Source organism: Lepisosteus oculatus, chromosome 2 (assembly GCF_040954835.1).
Source record: "Lepisosteus oculatus isolate fLepOcu1 chromosome 2, fLepOcu1.hap2, whole genome shotgun sequence".
Taxonomy (NCBI): Eukaryota; Metazoa; Chordata; class Actinopteri; order Semionotiformes; family Lepisosteidae; genus Lepisosteus; species Lepisosteus oculatus.
Window position 1 is genome coordinate 72,401,689 of NC_090697.1, and position 17,292 is coordinate 72,418,980.

Here is a 17,292-nt window from a genome sequence, read left to right on the forward strand (position 1 = left end):
AAACGGAGATACACCTGGTGAACTGTCGCGACCAACCAAATACAAGAAAATGTAAACCAGGAACACAATGAAACCAATAAGAAAAACCACAGAAAGCAGCAAGTTCGGTTGCCCTGAAATTTATGACTCATGTATTTTAAAGTTAAAATCATTCTGTCAACGTCACGGAAACTGCACTTCACTGAATGAGACTAAAATGAGTTACCATAATTACTAGCCTGCCTCAAAAAAGCCAAGTTCATTCACGCTTAAGTTTTAGTTGAGAAGTATTAAAACATTTTTCAGTTAATAATGTTTTACGTACCGTATTACATCGGAGGTGATATTTATGCGTTGAGCCTCATAAATTGTCATGCTTAATGCTCTACAATTATGTTCAAATCTGAAAATCTCTGATGTTTTGTAGAAAAGGAACCGACGTATTTTTTCTCCACATTTTCTTGGATGCTGAGGACAGCACCGTTAAGCGGTCCAGTTTGAACAACTTAAAGCATATCCAACTTCTCAACACACCGAAAATTATTATAGTAGAAATTATCAGCATGAGGGGTGAAATGATTAATTCCGCGGTCTACAAAATAAAAAAGATAATCAAAAAGACGGAATCAGCAACCATTAATTTATTATTTAGATTTACAAAATTAAAAGCAACACTTCCAATATATTTTACATTTCAGTTTTCGGTTTCTGGGCATGTGTTTATTTTACAATACTATCCGCTGTATACAAGGCTGATGAATTCACCTGCTTTAAAACATCAGAGCAAATTAGCTTCCCCAATACAGACGCAGAGGCTTTTGGGCCGAGAAGGCAGGAGGGGACGTGGCTGGGATCGCGGAGGACGGACTCGGACATAACAAACGCTGCACCAAGCAAAACGCTTCAAAGATTAAGCCAATTCCGTTCGTCATCCAGGGCTGCAAGTTCTCCGTGTTTCTGTTCTGCTTGGGATTCATCACCTCACTGCATAGATTGCTGTGTTTGGTTGGATGTGTTCATTGCTTAAGGTTTTAAATCAACCTTTCCAATTTTACAATAATTGACAGCCACATTTTCAAACGATTTCAATAGGACTGCAAGTTCTCTACTGCAAATTAAACAAACAATAAACAAGCACGGTGCTTGGAATGCAAGTACAGAAAATTTAATTCCAGTTTAAATAACTAAGGGATCATTTAAGAGTCGTGACAGCTGAGTCATGATTTAATTTTACTTTACTAACCGTTATTTCCTCCCATTAACTGATGGACAATTTAATTCAAAAGAGGGAAAAAATATTCTTGTTTTGACTTTAAGGAGACAGGAGAAACAACTCAAACATTTAAGGCAGCATAAAAATGAATTTGTTCAGAACCTCAGTGTCAGAACTCATCATTTATGTGTAATGGAGGGCATTGTCTCTAGAGACAGACCTTCCCCCTAAATCTAAAGGATCACTGGGCTTGGACTCTGTTATTCAAGATCAGAAGCATAAGTCCATTTGGTTGTTGAGCTATACAGTGTGCCTCCTGGACAAAAGGTTTACAGCACACCTACAATTCCACTATCTGTACTCCACTTTGACGTTTATAAAGATATGAGGATTTAGCACAAATATTTGAAGGAAAACAGTGTTGATGGTGAATATTTACAAGTGCAATAGGTGACCACCCACAGTGACTGCTTTGGAGCTGATTGAAGGACTTCAAAGTCCAAGGTAACCTGCAGATTTAAACTGACAGCTGAAAATATTTTTGCAAGCCAAGTTCATCTGTTTTGGAATGGCCATTCACATCTTACCATGATAAACAGCCCACACTTCTTCAGACACTGAATATATCATTTAAATCTTTGCATTAAATGGTAGAGTAGTAACAGGCTGCAGTATTAAAATACTGCAAATATCTCCCCAATATAAAACATGTAAGATTTTCAGACATTTTCCATTTATTGTGAGTTTTTAGCCTCTTTCAAACTGCTGTTGGACATTTTTTAATGCTGCTTGAAAGATAGCCAAGAATTTCTGAAACCCATTCACATGATCTTCCTCCTGGACTTCATTATCTGGAAGGAGGCAGTCAATGAATAATTCAATTTAACTACTTAATCCCAATACAATTTCAATCCACATATTTTATTCCCTACTTTAATCTACATATTCTTTAATTATTTGAGTTTAACCAGACAATCTGAAGGACAGAATTGTGATTTCTGAGTTCTCTCTATACCACAAAAGTAATTTACGGTTAGGGATTGGATATAGCTCAAAACAGAACATGCCTTGCTAACTTGCCATTATCTGTGCCCTAATAATGAAACGCCTAAAGCATTAATCACAGCAACAGATGCACGCACAGGCAGTTGAGAATTAACTCACAATGAAAAGGACCACTCATTCTCAGCATCCTATGGAAAGTGTACAAGTTTCAGAAAGCCATAAAGACAACAACAGCTAGGTGAACTTGTCTTCAGGTGTCAAGATTCAAGGGGAATGTTTATATTTTAATATTATGCTAATAACTCTATCACGTCTAATACAGGAGACATGTTTTTCAATTGATTTTATACCTGTAAGAGGTAACAATGATCATACTGATTGTTGATCATTTCCACATCCAATAATGAGAATTGGTGAGAAGCAGATTGCATTCTCCGACACATCTACTAATGGCTGGAAATGAATATTCATGGATAATTAAACTGACATACAAATCTCAAATTATAGCCTGGCCACAAATTCAAGTTTTAAATTGTTTACACAGACACAAAGATACAAACGGAGAACTTCAAACAGTATCATGGTCAAAGGGGTAATAAGCTATACTAAGTTATTAATAAGATCGTTTTGCAATTATAGCAGGGCATTGCACAACTGCTGATGAACACGTTAGCCAAACACTATTTCCTCAGCTCACTTTTTCCTTTAACTGTATAAAATGGGAAAAGCAAATCAAAGCGTGTAAAACGTGGAATGTAAGCAAGGAAAAAAGTCAAAACTAAACCACATCTCGAAAAGCTAGCTAAAAAAAAGCAAAAGCTGCACTCTACACCACAAGCTACATCTGCATGCTTTATGAGGTAACAAAATCCCATGAGAATCTGTGACATTTTTCAGAGATGCTGACAGCACTGAACCTGGGTTCTAGAGGAAATCTTTCAGTGGATGTTGCTTTGAATTGCTGCTTATGTAGCAGGGCAGTATTGGAGCTCCAATGCTATCTACTGAAAAACATGTGTTTAATGTTTTGTGCTTGGACTCTACAGTACTCTACTGTATTAAAACTGTATGGGAGGTTCCTGCCCAGCTGCATGACTCCATTACCATTACCACACATAGACTGGTCCTGATTAGTGTAGCTGTACAGTGCTCTTCTGTGTATTATTTATCAACATAGTCAAACTGACAAACAACTATTAAAAATGAAGATTTTTTTAAAAAAATGGGCTAGCAACCCATTTCTTTCAACATTCACCAACGCTGCAGAACTGTAAAGACTGGAACATGGAAAAGAAAACAAGAACGTGATCAAAGTAGAACTGAATTTATCCAGTTAACAAGAACATTAACTTCCATTAATGGCAAAAACAACTCATTAGAAAGAGCAATGATATCACATGGGCTTAGATTAACATCTTTATAAATACTTCATGCTTTCGTTTAGGAATGCAGCCATCAGTTTCGCCCAAATGTACAAATATAAGAGTCCACTACAGAGGGAGCTGTGTCTGAAAGCCTGCTGTGTTTGACAGATCTGGGGCGGGTGGATGGGAAATTGACCAAGACTGTCTGCCCGAACCTTCTGCCAGTCCTGGCTGATATGCCCCACGAGTGTGTGTGTAGAGGGGCATCAGCTGGCATGCCGGGCTCAAGGATCCTGGCTTCTCCCTGTAAAATGTGGGAAAGGGGCCTTGGGAAGGTGGAGGGGCTGGATTTGAACCAGAACGATTGGGGCTGGGGGGGGCCTGTCTTTTATTAGAAGGTCTTCCTATGGATGGCGCGAGCTCCATCCTCTTCATATTCCTTCTTGGAGACCCACATCTTCTTAAAGGTGTCTAGAGAAGCCAGGATTGACCCCCTGCACAGAATGAGAGAGAATACGGGCATGTGACAGGCTGCAGGAACTGCTTAGAAGTGGCTGGGGTTGTGGCAGAATAATCATAACAGATAATCATATTGCATGCACCTGGACTGGGTTTGATATTGTCAGTAACGTGAGCAACACTGCACTCACTGCAGAAAGGTTTTATTTTTAAGTCCAAATGTCAGAGATGTCTATCCTAAGACTGCCCTTACTGCAGCACAGTTCCCCCATATTATCACCATGCCAGTGAACTGGAGATACAAAACGACCAAGCGCCACCTACTAACCCACCAAAATCCTTTGCTGATTGCCTGCTCCCTGGCTAGCACTGCTAGGCTTCAGAGTTGAGGCTGGGGTGATGACTATTTATGTATTATTGACACACTGTTGCCCATAAACACAGTTGTAACACACTCAGTGTAATGTAAAAAAAAGAAACAGAAAAATGTGAAAGAAAAAGGAACATATAGCCACTGTATATAGTAACCTATGAAGATGATTAATACCAGCATGCTATTTTGTATAGGACAACTTTACAAATTAGACATGTTAAATTGTACATATTACACTGTGAAACAATTATTTAACAATTAAAAATTGTCAGCTGTGTTTTCCATGGTGGACTGCGGGCATTGTTGAGTTCAACAGTCTCCAGCTGATGCAACTTGTAGATTTTGCATCTCTGTCTTGTTTGATGCCATTGTTCTGACACACAAAGCAATGCTGCTTGTGCATTGGTCCGGGACGCCTCTGCGATCGACAGGACTCAGCTGTTAACCACATGCAGCTTAAGTGATACCAGGAAGCAGAAAAAAGTTCAGAGCTCTGCTAAACCATCAATTGTGAGGAGAACTCCTCCTGCACAATCCTGACTATTAATGGTCAAAATATTGCCACAGCCTTATACCAGTTTTCTCACCAGATTTCTACTCTATCTCTTAGTCTAAAACTGGAAATCACAAAAAGGATTTTGCAGTGAGTTCTTACCCAATCCACGTGGAGTACAATCTCTCCTGGGGTGCAGAGATCTACAGAGGAGAGACAAGGGAGAAACAAATCAGTTTTTTTTTTTATTGAATGACTGGAAAAGACCCACTCAGATCACATTCACCCTGTTCAGAAGAAAGACATTTCTGTGCACTTGGTAGTATTTTTAGCTGCTTCAGGGATGCCTTCTTATAGAGCCTTCTTATAGAGCATATAAAATAGTAATAATCACTGCAAATGTTCTTGGGAAATAAATCAGTGCTGCACTGAGCACGGAGACGTGTTGTGTGCAAGGGAGATGCACGAGAGAGACAAGTTGACAAGAGTCACGAGTCTGTGGAGAATATTTGCACTTATCAAATATTTAACCATGTAGGAGCAAGGTTTTAACCTTTTTTAACCTTTTTTAAGGTTTTAACCATGTAGGAGCAAGCCTGCGACTGGGAAGACAGGTACACAGCATGGCAATCATGAGTGAGTGGGTTCTGTGGTTGGTGAGAGAAGGCTACACTCATTAAAAACGCAGTGTGTAAAATCCCTTCGCACTCTGCCACCATCAATGAAGGACTGTGCTGTAAGGATTTCTTTGAGAGCACCGACTCTGCAGAAAACATCTCCACACTTTAGGAAAAGAAATGTACCTTTATTTTAACATCTTTGGGTGCCAACTTCTTCACTTCACTTAACAACCGGTCCCCAAAACCTGGCAAAGACACAGAGAGAGCAAACATGTAAGAAGTGCATTTCTGCAGTAGCAAGGCAAACTTCTCCCACTTACTCAGAACAACACGTTTGAGGTTCCATCACAGAAGAGGGAACTCACAAGGGCAAGGGATGATTATAGTTAAGGATGGAACAAAAAACATTCTTAAGCAATAAGGTAAGCGATTGATCGATTTTTTTTGTTAAATTAGAGTCTCGAATAGTTTTCTCTGGTTCCCCTCATATCAGTTATGCTTTTCCCTTGTATCAGAAAAGTTATTTTACATCAAAATGGCAGAAAACGGCACCCCTACACCCATCATCACTGAGATCACAAACTTGTTTGCAGTGAATAAAGACTCTGTAACATCTGTGTTGATCCAAATAAAAGTGGGCTGGAATTTGAGAGATAAAAAGGGATTCTCCTGTCTGGTTAAAAAAGGGAACAGACAGACTGAGCAAGAAAGACATACTGAGAGAGAGAAGTGGTGAAGGATAAAGTCTCACAAAGTGGTAGAGAACAGGAGGAGACCGAGAGAGAGGAAAGAGGGCGGTCACCTTTAAACAGCGTGGATCCTCCTGACAGTACAATGTTTGAGAAGAGTGTGCGCCGTAGGTCCATGTCTGACTTCTGGATGGCGAAGGCCAGCACCTCATGAATGCCCTCACTCTCGTCTCCAATCAAGTCCGGCCGGAACAGCAGCTCAGGGGCCCGGAACCGGGCCGGCCCGATCTGAAGGAAGCAGAGTCAAGGTCAGCCATTTACAGGAGCCCAAAAATGAGACAAAACATTTTTTCCTTCTCTGAAATAATATATGGACTAACACAGCCTTAGTAAAACCCTTTTCACACATGAAAAGATCACCACACTACAGCTGCGTAACACACACAGTACAACCCATCAGGCAGATGCAGAGTAACAACAGTGGTGGCCAGTTCAGCAGACAGGCCCCACTTGGAAGAAAAAAAGCTCATGAAAAGTTGTGAAAGGGGATTCTTACATCCAGAGTGCTGCCATCAGGTAGTGTGTACTGGGCTTTCTCTGTCTCCAGGGTCTCATCCTTCTGAGGGTTCAAGGACAGGTAGCATGCTCTCTGTAGGGAGACGAGGAACACAAGGTTCATATACAACCTCTCTGTTATACGGTTTTAATCCCTATAATGATTACAAGGGAACACAGTGCATGAGTCTGTGCTGAAACTGCCCAGTTTTACAGCAATTATTATTGCCTAAAAAGTCAAATGCTTGTCTTAGAAATTGTTTATAAGAGGGCACAAGGGATTTGATAAAAAAATTAATAACATTGAGGTTTATACCTAAAAAAACTCAAACTCAAAAAACGAAATTGGAAACAGCATTCTTGTTTTCCTCTGATCAGTCTAAAAACACCCCAGATGAGGATGCTGTGCAATGCTATCGTCACTACATGAAGCCAGAGCTCCCAGCTCCGAACCCCAGACAGTGACTCCCGCCCTGGAGCCTGCCTTACCTCCTTGATGGTGCGCACCACCTCGAACTCAGCGGACGTGTGGAAGTCGTAGCCTTCCTTGCGCAACAACAGGCGGAGGTAGCGAGACACATCCCGCCCGGCGATGTCGACCCGCATGATGGAGTGCGGCATGGCGAATCCCTCGTAGATGGGCACGGCGTGGGTCACCCCGTCCCCCGCGTCCAGGACCACACCGGTCGTCCTCCCTGTGGCGTACCTGTCCGGCCAAGAACAGGTTCAGCCCCGACCGCACGCACTCCACGCAGAATGGGCGGGTCTGAACCCACCGGCAATCTTTTGTTTTAGATTATTTATTGGTTTCCTTTCCGTGTGAAACACTCTCGTTTCCTCCAGATCTGGATTGGGGAACAACCGATCTGATCAGCCAACAGCCTCCACTTAATCAAACTTAATACAAAACTTAATACAAAACTCAGCACCTCTGACATTAATTCTCACAGACACAAGGACCTAAATTGGCTGGCACCTCAGAAATCTCAGGATTTGCATATGATCGTGATCACAAATTTACCAGTGATAAGCAAATATCCCTGCTTTAATTTCAGATGATCAAAACCATCATTCAGCCTGGCTGTAACCCTACATTGTCTCAAATATTCACAACTCAGTTGTGGACATGAATCAAAAGAAAATTGATCTAACTAATCCCACGATAAGTTAGCAGTATGAAGTCAGTGTGAAAGGAGAGTTTTCAGTACAGTTTTCGTGACGGCGGCAGTATAAAGGAAAATGCTGTGCTCTAGTGAAGGAGTGTGTGAGCAGTGATTCAAGAGTCTACAGTGAAGAAGGAGCTCACAGGCTAAGGACAGCTTGCATGGAGATGAAGAGGGCAGGCACGTTGAAGGTCTCGAAGAACACTTCGGCCGCTCGCTCGCGGTTCTTGCTGGGGTTTAGTGGTGCCTCAGTCAGCAGCACAGGATGCTGGGAAGGCAAAAAAGTGGGGAAATGCAGGAAAATCACCAGTGGAAGTAGGACGAATGCCTGTGATGACCACAAAATGTCAAATTAATGTGTACATTCCTGCTCACAATATACTAACACATACATACAAGTATACTAAAACATATCTGTAGACATGCTGTTAATAACAAAATAATAAAATGTGGTTAATTCCATTATTTGTAACTGGAAAATCTCCCCCCGATTAAACATTTTCATATAAAATGCATCAGTAACACAACAATGGTGTTCTGGGAAGAATTAGTGTATTCAAAATTCTCAACGGCACTGACTAAGTCAACGCAGTGAACTTCTTTGGAAAAAACAGGGTAACACAAACCAGACGACACAAGTGGAAACTACGCAGAAGTGCTTTTAAAACTGAGGGTTGCGGAAGGGTGGAACATTTTGCCCAGCCATGTCTCTGAAGCCGACACCCTGGTTTCCTTCAAGGAAGGGCTGGATGAGATCCTGGAATCAGTTAGCTCCACAGAATGGGATAGATGAGCCAAAAAGTTTGCATTGTTTCTAATGTTCTTCTGCCTACCTCTTCAGAGAAAGTCTGCAGTTGGTCTTTGGAGTAGACATACTGCCAAATGCGCTCCATGTCATTCCAGTCTTTCACGATCCCGTGCTCCATGGGGTACCGCACTGACAGAAGTCCCCGGTGCTCCTGCATAGTACAGGCAAAGAGGAAACACGAGAGAGAATGGATTTCTCTTCTCAGCAGGTCACAGAGATGATCAGATCGATAATTCGGATATAATTCATTTGCTTCTGCAGGAAACACATATGATTAAGAGGAACAGGGTTTCTGTACACTGCCAGTTCATCTTGAAAGAACAGCACTGCAGAGTGAAGTTCAAACATTAATTAATAAAAGGACTGTGACAATTTCAAAAATTACCTTTTATAAAACAGATCTTAAAAGGAGTCGGATCTCTGTCCATCTGTAGCAATGTTAAGCCCCCTCATGTTGATAATATAGCACTATATTAAGATGTGCATTATTTACCAGTTTAGAAAAGCAGTCCACTTATATGTGATACATTTTTTTAAAACAGCCTGAAAAGACTGTGATTTGAATTCCAATTTAAGGATAATTTGAAAGGTTCACTATTGGTCAGGTGTGAATAACAAATGTGTGATTCTTTTTTGTAATACAATCATCCTTGAAAAAGGCAAGTTTCAACAAAATGTTGTCTTTTGTTGTTCATTTTGTGCCGACGAGTAAAAGTCCGTGTGTGACTACTTTTGTGGTTTACTTGAGGTTGCTAAGCCATCCTGATTAAAATGATGATATCGGGGCACAGAAAATAGAGTTACCTCTGCTTTAGGGCCAATGAAGAGATCCCCTTCCAGGGCACCTGCCATCACCCGCACATGCTTGGGACGTCCCACACTGGAATTGAGACACAGGTCATGTGTAAGCCAAACCCTGGCACGTCAAAGCAGCATGGATACTTACAGGCAATATTCCCTCCAGTTACTCCAGTTAATCTAACACACATACAAGGAGGCTTCCTACTTTTTAACGTCCCTAATATTCCAACTGTGTCGATTTATTTTTTTATGAAAGCGCATAATGTGAATTTAATATGCTTCCTGTGCCATAATTTGTCCACATTCTTCCACCTTGTAAAAATCTGAAAAAGAGTAACCTGCTCCACAACGAGAGTGTTATTTTCATCTCTAAAAATAGAAAAACCGTGAAACAGCAGACAAAAGGAAAGCATGCGCGTCAAACTTGAACCAAAAGGACTGGTTTTTAGTCACTTCCCGTTCTTCATCTGTGTTATTTTGGAGGGAAATACCTCTATACAACATCCTAGATATACCTGAGAATCAGTTTTGAACAGAGTTTAATTCCACAGTGAAAAGTAAAATGAAGAAAATCATTTCGGCTGCGGAGCCTTCTCCAGATCTTTACTGTTTAAACTTACTGCTTAGATAATGGAACTGGGGAAGGGACGATAAAGCATGTCATAAACAGTTGTAAAGTTTTTTTATTTCAAATGGGAGAATGGAAGATCAAAGAGAAGATATTGATGTTACAGAAAACAAAACTAACCTGTATGGAAGATAGGAATTCTGTTAGTGGAACCTGATTGTTATACTTCTGCTTTTTTATCATTTTATATTTTTGAATTTTAGTAAACAGAATAAACAGTCATGGAAACAATCATTTTGCTCGATATCTATTACACATGTATGTCTACTCATGCACTGTAAACTACTGCTTATGAAGAGATATACACAGTCATCACTGTGCTTGAAAATCTGAGATAGAGTAACCTGGGGAACTTCAAAAACAGGAAAGTTTTTCATGAATACAATGTCTAAAGAAATATCTATTTTTACATCAAAACCAAAAAATGACTTACTAGTTGGGAAAACAGTATTTGGGAATCTGATCTCCAGCAAAGCCAGCTTTAACAGCACCTGATCCCTAAAAAAAGAAAAATAAAGATAAGAGTGTAAATAATTATCATTTCTGAAAAAGAATCAAGTTTTATTGACAAACAAAAACTACTGGATTTATACAAACTAATAGAGTCTGCTTTTGGAAATAAATTATTCCTGAAAGTTAAACAGGTAACATGAACATTTGAATTAATTTTTGTCATTTCCAACAAGGATAGCTTTCCACAAGCCTTAGCTGGTTCTCTCTTGTTTTGAATCAAGTCTGGATTATACAAACCTTTGTTTTCAATGAAGAAGATGCAAACCTTAGTGATACTATGAAACTATGATGCTACAAAACAGAATAAAGTACGGACAGAAATCTTAATAAAAATGTCACCCACAACTCCAGTCCGTCACTGATGCCACCAAAAACAGCAAAGCCCAAAAATCTGAGGATATTTTCCAACCTGCCTCAGTGCAAAGCTCTCATAACAACTAAGAAGATGACAAGAGTGAAAATGGTTGCTTTTGAACATATAAAGAAAGTAGGTGAGAAAGATTACAAATGAGAAGAGGCAGTTCAGCTCATCTAACCTGTTTGGCAGTTATAAATGAATTGATTCAAGGATCCCACCCAGCCATGACCTTAAAAACGCCAGGGTATCAGCATCAACAACATGGCTAGGTACCTGTTCCAGACCCCCACAACCCTTTGGGTAAAGAAGAGCCTCCTGCTCTTGGTTTTAAATGCACATTCTGAAGACGTCCACTGTATTGACTTTGTCGATGCCTTTGAGGATTCTGAATACTTGTGTCAGGTCCCCGTGCAATCTTCTCAGTTCAATAATAAAAATCATCAGTTCCTTCAGACTGTCAGTGTAGGCCATTCCCTTAGGCCTGGAAATGTATCTGGTATTTTGTATTTGTATAATGTATTTTGGTATTCTCCTACCGCCACAGGTATAGACTGATCTCTCTTTCAGACATCATTGTTTCCCTTCAAAGACACACAGCATGTCAAAGCCTCTGTAGCCATTTCACTGAAGTAGACCAAACTTCAACTAATTCATCTATACTGTATTAAGGTCATTAAGGAACACAAAGATCTGCCATGGGTGCAATAACTCTTCCAAAACATTATACATAAAACAAGCACAATCTTAGTGCTCTCCATCTTAAGACGCTGTTATCACAGTTATTTCACTTATTGCCTCCTGGACTGGCTTTGCTAAAACTGTTTAAGGAACTGGAAAAACGGCATTTTCATTTTAATAAGGTAAACATCAGAGCAATTTTAACTCAACTCAGTGGCTGCCGATCAGAAAACATTCAGTATACTTCTAATCAAAATCTTTCTAAGCCCACATTTGAAGAAAAAAAAAAACAACTTCCAAAAATACCCAGATTGTCTGGGATTCTAACATCAAGTCAGCTGATCTTAAAAATGATGCTTACGATAGGAATATTGTATTGTTGTGGTGCTGCTGGTGTCACTATTTTTGGAAGAATGATAATGAACTTCAAACAAGAATTTTCAACTTAAAAATGGTCAAATAAATGGGAAACGGATATACTTTTGAACTCTAAAATTTCAAAAATAAATACCGCAGATTGTTATGGGTATTTGACATTCTAGCATTTCAAAAGAGCTTGAACAAAGAAGCCCGTATCAGGATCTTTAACACAACAAACAGGCTTTATTAGCTTGTTTTTTTCATATTCTGTTATTTTCTGTTTTTTTGGTTTTACCTCAGGCAATCACATTGTGACTAATGGATGTTTGTGATACTAAGATCAATTAGTAATAGCCCTTGCTGCAGTTCAACACATCTTAATACAGAGACCTATTCAGTCACTACAGTAACTCTCTGCTCCTGTCCCACAAACTGAACAAGTGCTTTCAGTCCAAGCAAAGCATTACTGATCAAAACACTGCCCATTCCAGATGCAACTGCAAAACAGGAAGAGACTAGATATACCCAAGAATCAGTTTTGAAAAAATTTAAGAAACAAAAACATTAAATTAAAATAAAAGTGCCTCCCATTTTGATAACTGTCCAATCGGACCTCAATTACAATAAGGTAACTGCAGTTTCTACTAGCTTCGCAATGTGTTCAAAGGGAGCACTAAAATTTAGAGCAACTGGTAAAGAACATCCAACACAAGAGCCTTCAGATGGCAGAGGAGCATGTCCCTGAGGAACTGGTTTCATAATTACTGTTAGATCCAGAATGTTTTTAAGAGGATTTCTGTATATAAGGGCATCCCACTGTGAAAACCTACCAGAAAGGCACATCAGCACCTTTTAAATATTTGGAAAGCCTTGAGGACAAAACAATCCTATGTTGTGTGTTCCACTTTCAAAAACACTGCTGTTTCATCAAGGAACACAGACAGAAAAAATATTCTTATTCATGGTATCAGATATGAAAGCATTATTTCTTTTTTTTTCAGGATCATAATAAGACTGTCAAACGTTGGCTGAAACAGGATGAAGACTATCACAGGTGCCATTATTCCAAAAGATGATGGTGATAATGCTCCGTAATGAAAATAACATCCAATAACTTTGGACCCAGACTGACTGCCTGCGGATTCATCGCAGACTCATGCTTACAGAGTCCTCTAGCAAGATAGCTATGCAGGAGCACAGGATGCTTTTGTGCGGCTCACCTGCACATTAAAGAACTTTGATAATTCATTCTAATCTGACACTTTTTTCGCCAGTTTGTACGTTTGAAAGTCTGAAATGTGGAATGCCTGATTTATGAATCCAAGAGTGGACGTGCGCTTGTTACACAGCATACAATGAGCTTAGTCCAGGTTTTACAATGGAAATACGTGTACTGTTCTGGCTTTTAAAATGACAATCGTACCGTTGCAATCCAAGAATTTACTGCAAACCACTTAAACAGAATGACTGAGATTAAGTGCACACTATTTTGGCCTCCGGTAGAATAATATTATAATATCCTTACAACCGTTTCTACCCCCACTGCCTTGTACATGACAGAAATTATCATTTTTAATTTTAAACGCGTGCTATTGCAGTGAACAGCAGGATCTGACGCCGGGTTGTCTTCTGTGCAGCACCAGAGCTACACAACATCCGCGCACATGACCAGATTTCCATTCCGGGTGGAGACGTCGAAGCGAAGGACAACATAAGTTCACAAAAACACAGGGCGCTAGAAGTGGCACCGGCAATGTCTGCCATCGGCTACTGTAATGTCTCCATCACTGCTGGTTTCTGATTCATGAAGCCTTGCAGACGTTATGATAGGCGGAGTCGTGGTACCTCCACAGTGACTTGGCTTCAGTACATCACGATAGCAAAATGGCAATACATACTGTACACACAGCGCTGTTGATTTTGAATTCCCTTCGCATAACAGCGGCGCAAGTAAAAAAGGGAATCAGTGCGGCAGTGCTAAGCTTATATGATGTGAAAAAATAATGACAATAGCTGAAGCTCTCTGATGACACACCAAGATCTCTAATCGCTAAGCGTTATATTAAAACTGGCTGTGTCGATCTGTATCCCCAGCGATTTTAATGAAGGGGGGTTTAAAGCGCAGCAGTATTCCTAAAGTTTACGAATGAAGCAATTTGAAAACACAAACAGTTGCAGCTGAGCCATAAAAACAATAAACCCATCTCTGTCTAGCGAATGTTTAGGGTGTGGGTAGTTCCACGTAAAACCTGTACTTACATTATCAATCACCACAGGCTGGTTAGCTATTATGTCATAAGACTCCATGACGAGCTGTTTTACTGTTAATCGCTGTAATGTATCTGTTCTCTTTTTCTCAAAATTAAATACATATAAAAAAGCCCTGTCACTTTCCTCTCACACAGCAGTTCGCTAAGCCTCAACCTAACCGGCTACACCTCGGGTAGAAAGGAGAGGGCGGAACAACGCGCTTTGACAGACAAGGCCATTGGCCAATCGATGAGGAAGCAATGCACAACAACGGACCGGCACAAGGGCAAACCGGATGTGTCGCAGAGCCAATCGGAGAGCGAAGAAGGCGGGCAAGAACTGTTCGAGGTTGGTTGCAGGGAAGACTATGATGTCATCCCCTGATGACGACCCGTTGAACGCACCGAAACAGCGCCCATACAGTATGTCAGAGTAAGCTGATGGGTGTTGGTACGGACAACGCGGCGCATCCTGAAATAGAAGAACCAATGCCCTCACGGTACCAGAATGTATTAATAGAATTAACCAGAAAATACAAACAAGTATATTTTATTATTTTGTTTTGGTGAACAAATCTCTTGCAAAATCATTTTTTCTTATATTTGGTGGCCACACTCTTTTGGGTCCTAGGACAGTAGTGCAGTGTATGTAGGGTTAAATGCTACCGGTCACGGCTGGGAGTGGGACAGTGATGGGTCATTTAATACTGCTGCCTCACAGCATTTGGGTCCTAGGTTCATTTCTGGACTGATGTACCTTCCCTGTGGAGTGTGCATCCTCAAGGATGTGCTTCTCCTTAGTTCTCTATGCTTCTAAGACGATCACAAACGCTCCCAGGTGTAAGTAAGTGGCTTTCTAATAATGGGTGGATGGTCTAGACTTGCAGTTTCCAATCCTGCTCCAGAGGGAACACTGTCATCTCCTTACCCACAGCATTGCAGGCAAATTTCAGTTTTCTAATTGGGGTGTGTTTCCACTCTTCCCTACCAGCCAGATTTATGAAGTGTACAAGCTATTGCTGTCTCATGCAGTTTCTCTCATCTCCATCATGGAAGACTAACTCCTTTAGAGTTGCCGTAGGCCTCTTGGTGGTCTCCCTTACTACGGCTCTTCTTGCCCGGACACTCAGTTTTGGAAGACGGCCAGTTCCGGGCAGATTCACAATTGTTCCATATTTTCTCACCTTTTTAATGATGCACTTCACTGTACTTCAAGGTATATTCAATGCCTTAGGAAATGTTCTTATCTCCTTGCCCTGGCTGGTATTTTTCAAGAACCTTGTCTCGGATCTGCTTGGAATGTTCCTTGGTCTTCATAGTGTAGTGTTTCCATGGAAAAAGTGGGGAAGCTCCCAGACACAGGTGAATTTATTCTGAAATCATATGAACCACCTCAACTGCACACAGGTGGGCTCCAGACAAGTAATTATGTGACTTGGAGAAGAGAGTTGGTTACTTCAGAGGTAATTTAGGTGTGTCAAAGCACAGGGTGAATACTTATGCATTTAAATATTTTCTGTTTTTTATGTTGAATTAATTTAGTAAAATGTCAGGACTTTTAATGTTAATGTTTTTACTTTGACATTATAGAGTACTTTGTGTTGATGAGTGGCAAAAATTCTCAGTTAAATACATCATGGTTCCATGCTGTAACACAATAAAATATGAAAAAGTCCAAGAGGGGTGTAGACTTTCTATAGGCACTGTGTATCTTCCCTTTCTGTACATTGTTTTGTTCTCCTTGTGCTATGCATTTTAATTATCCCTATACAGTGTTTGCGTCTCCATATACAGAATTTTATTCTCCCTATATATATATATTTTCTTTTCTGTGTTGCATTTCTATAAGTGCTAAATTGAATACTTAAGACAATTATGTGGCTGGAAGCTTTGGTAGAAAAATCAACAGAAGACACTAGCCCCTCCAGGAGTCTTATACTGTATCTGTAAATGTTCACCAAATTGAAGACTTTTTTTGAGTGCTCCTCATTCTCAGAGTGGAGATTCATTTTAAGAAAGCCTGCTAGTGTAAAAAAATTATAATGTCTCTGTTTTTGAGGTTGGTGAAGTAGCCACATTGTTTTATTATTCAGATATCAGTGTTGAAAGTTGCAGCTGCACAATGTTGTCTCAGTCCTGCCAAAACTCTTGGTTTTAATGGTTTAATGGTACCTGATCTTAGGTACAAATCAATTGTCATTGTACGATTGCAATATTTAGGAAGTGGTGCTGCACAGAGGAAGTTCCATGAGTTGTTTCACATCAGTGTGGTGTAAATCTATGTTCTTTTTGCTAAGGAACCTCCCTGCAGTTTACCAAAGAGCACAAGCAAGGAGAAAAGTTAATATATAACACTACTGTTTGCACTGTTATCAAAACTGTAAGACTAGATGTCAACACAAATTACACTAACAGTTCAAAGGAAACTTTTCTTTTTGTTTATTTAAAGGGTATGAACTTAGTCATCTGGTTTTGACTGACTAGTGGTTTATTAGCTGAACTTTTATTTGGGTGAATAAACAGTTGATTGGGTTACAATGACTCTCCTCAAGGTGTGTTTTTTTGCTGCTTCACCCCAGTATTGAAAATCCAAATGTAAAGACAGAGCAAAAACGTGAAAAAAACTGAAAACCTGCTAACTGAAAACCTGCTAAAAACGTGAAAAGTACTAATTTTCACAGTGCCGTGGATGGCGTTGGAAATACCTGTTTCTCATCTTCTCAGACAGTCAAGAGGTTCCTCTCAATATGGTCCAAGGCAAACAAGTCCAAAGGGAGTCCGTAGGAAAATCCAGGGAATGCAAATGTCCGGAGCCGGGTGGTCCATCCATGACAGGCATGACAAAGTTAAAAGCTGGAGCGGGATCCAGGAAGGGTCGGGGGAAGAAAAGGGTGTAACGGGGCCAGGCGCTCCAAGCCCGTTGTGAAGCCTATGCCATCGAAACCTATGCCACACAAAACAAATAATCAGGCTTCAGGATAACA

The 17,292-nt window shown here is 40.3% G+C and overlaps 1 protein-coding gene across 1 annotated transcript; it reads right to left on the reverse strand.

Moving 5' to 3' along the window:
• Positions 1-3,505: 3,505 nt before the first annotated feature.
• On the reverse strand, positions 3,506-14,520 carry actr1b (actin related protein 1B). The gene is made up of 11 exons (XM_006625304.3): positions 14,319-14,520; positions 10,584-10,648; positions 9,526-9,601; positions 8,747-8,872; positions 8,057-8,181; positions 7,240-7,456; positions 6,752-6,844; positions 6,309-6,483; positions 5,690-5,751; positions 5,049-5,089; positions 3,506-4,055 (listed from the first exon to the last, which is right to left on the reverse strand). The coding sequence occupies exons 1-11, from the start codon at positions 14,364-14,366 to the stop codon at positions 3,953-3,955; spliced, it is 1,131 nt and encodes a 376-aa protein (XP_006625367.1). The 5' UTR covers positions 14,367-14,520; the 3' UTR covers positions 3,506-3,952.
• Between the last annotated feature and the right edge of the window lie 2,772 nt (positions 14,521-17,292).

Excerpts from the sequence above, each read along its gene's own strand:
- actr1b (XM_006625304.3), bottom strand. The coding sequence starts at position 14,366 with ATGGAGTCTTATGACATAATAGCTAACCAGCCTGTGGTGATTGATAAT. Across the intron at positions 8,873-9,525 it reads TCATTGGCCCTAAAGCAGAG|GAGCACCGGGGACTTCTGTC; the intron begins GTAACTCTATTT and ends TGTACTATGCAG. Across the intron at positions 5,090-5,689 it reads CCAAAGATGTTAAAATAAAG|ATCTCTGCACCCCAGGAGAG; the intron begins GTACATTTCTTT and ends TCTCCTCTGTAG.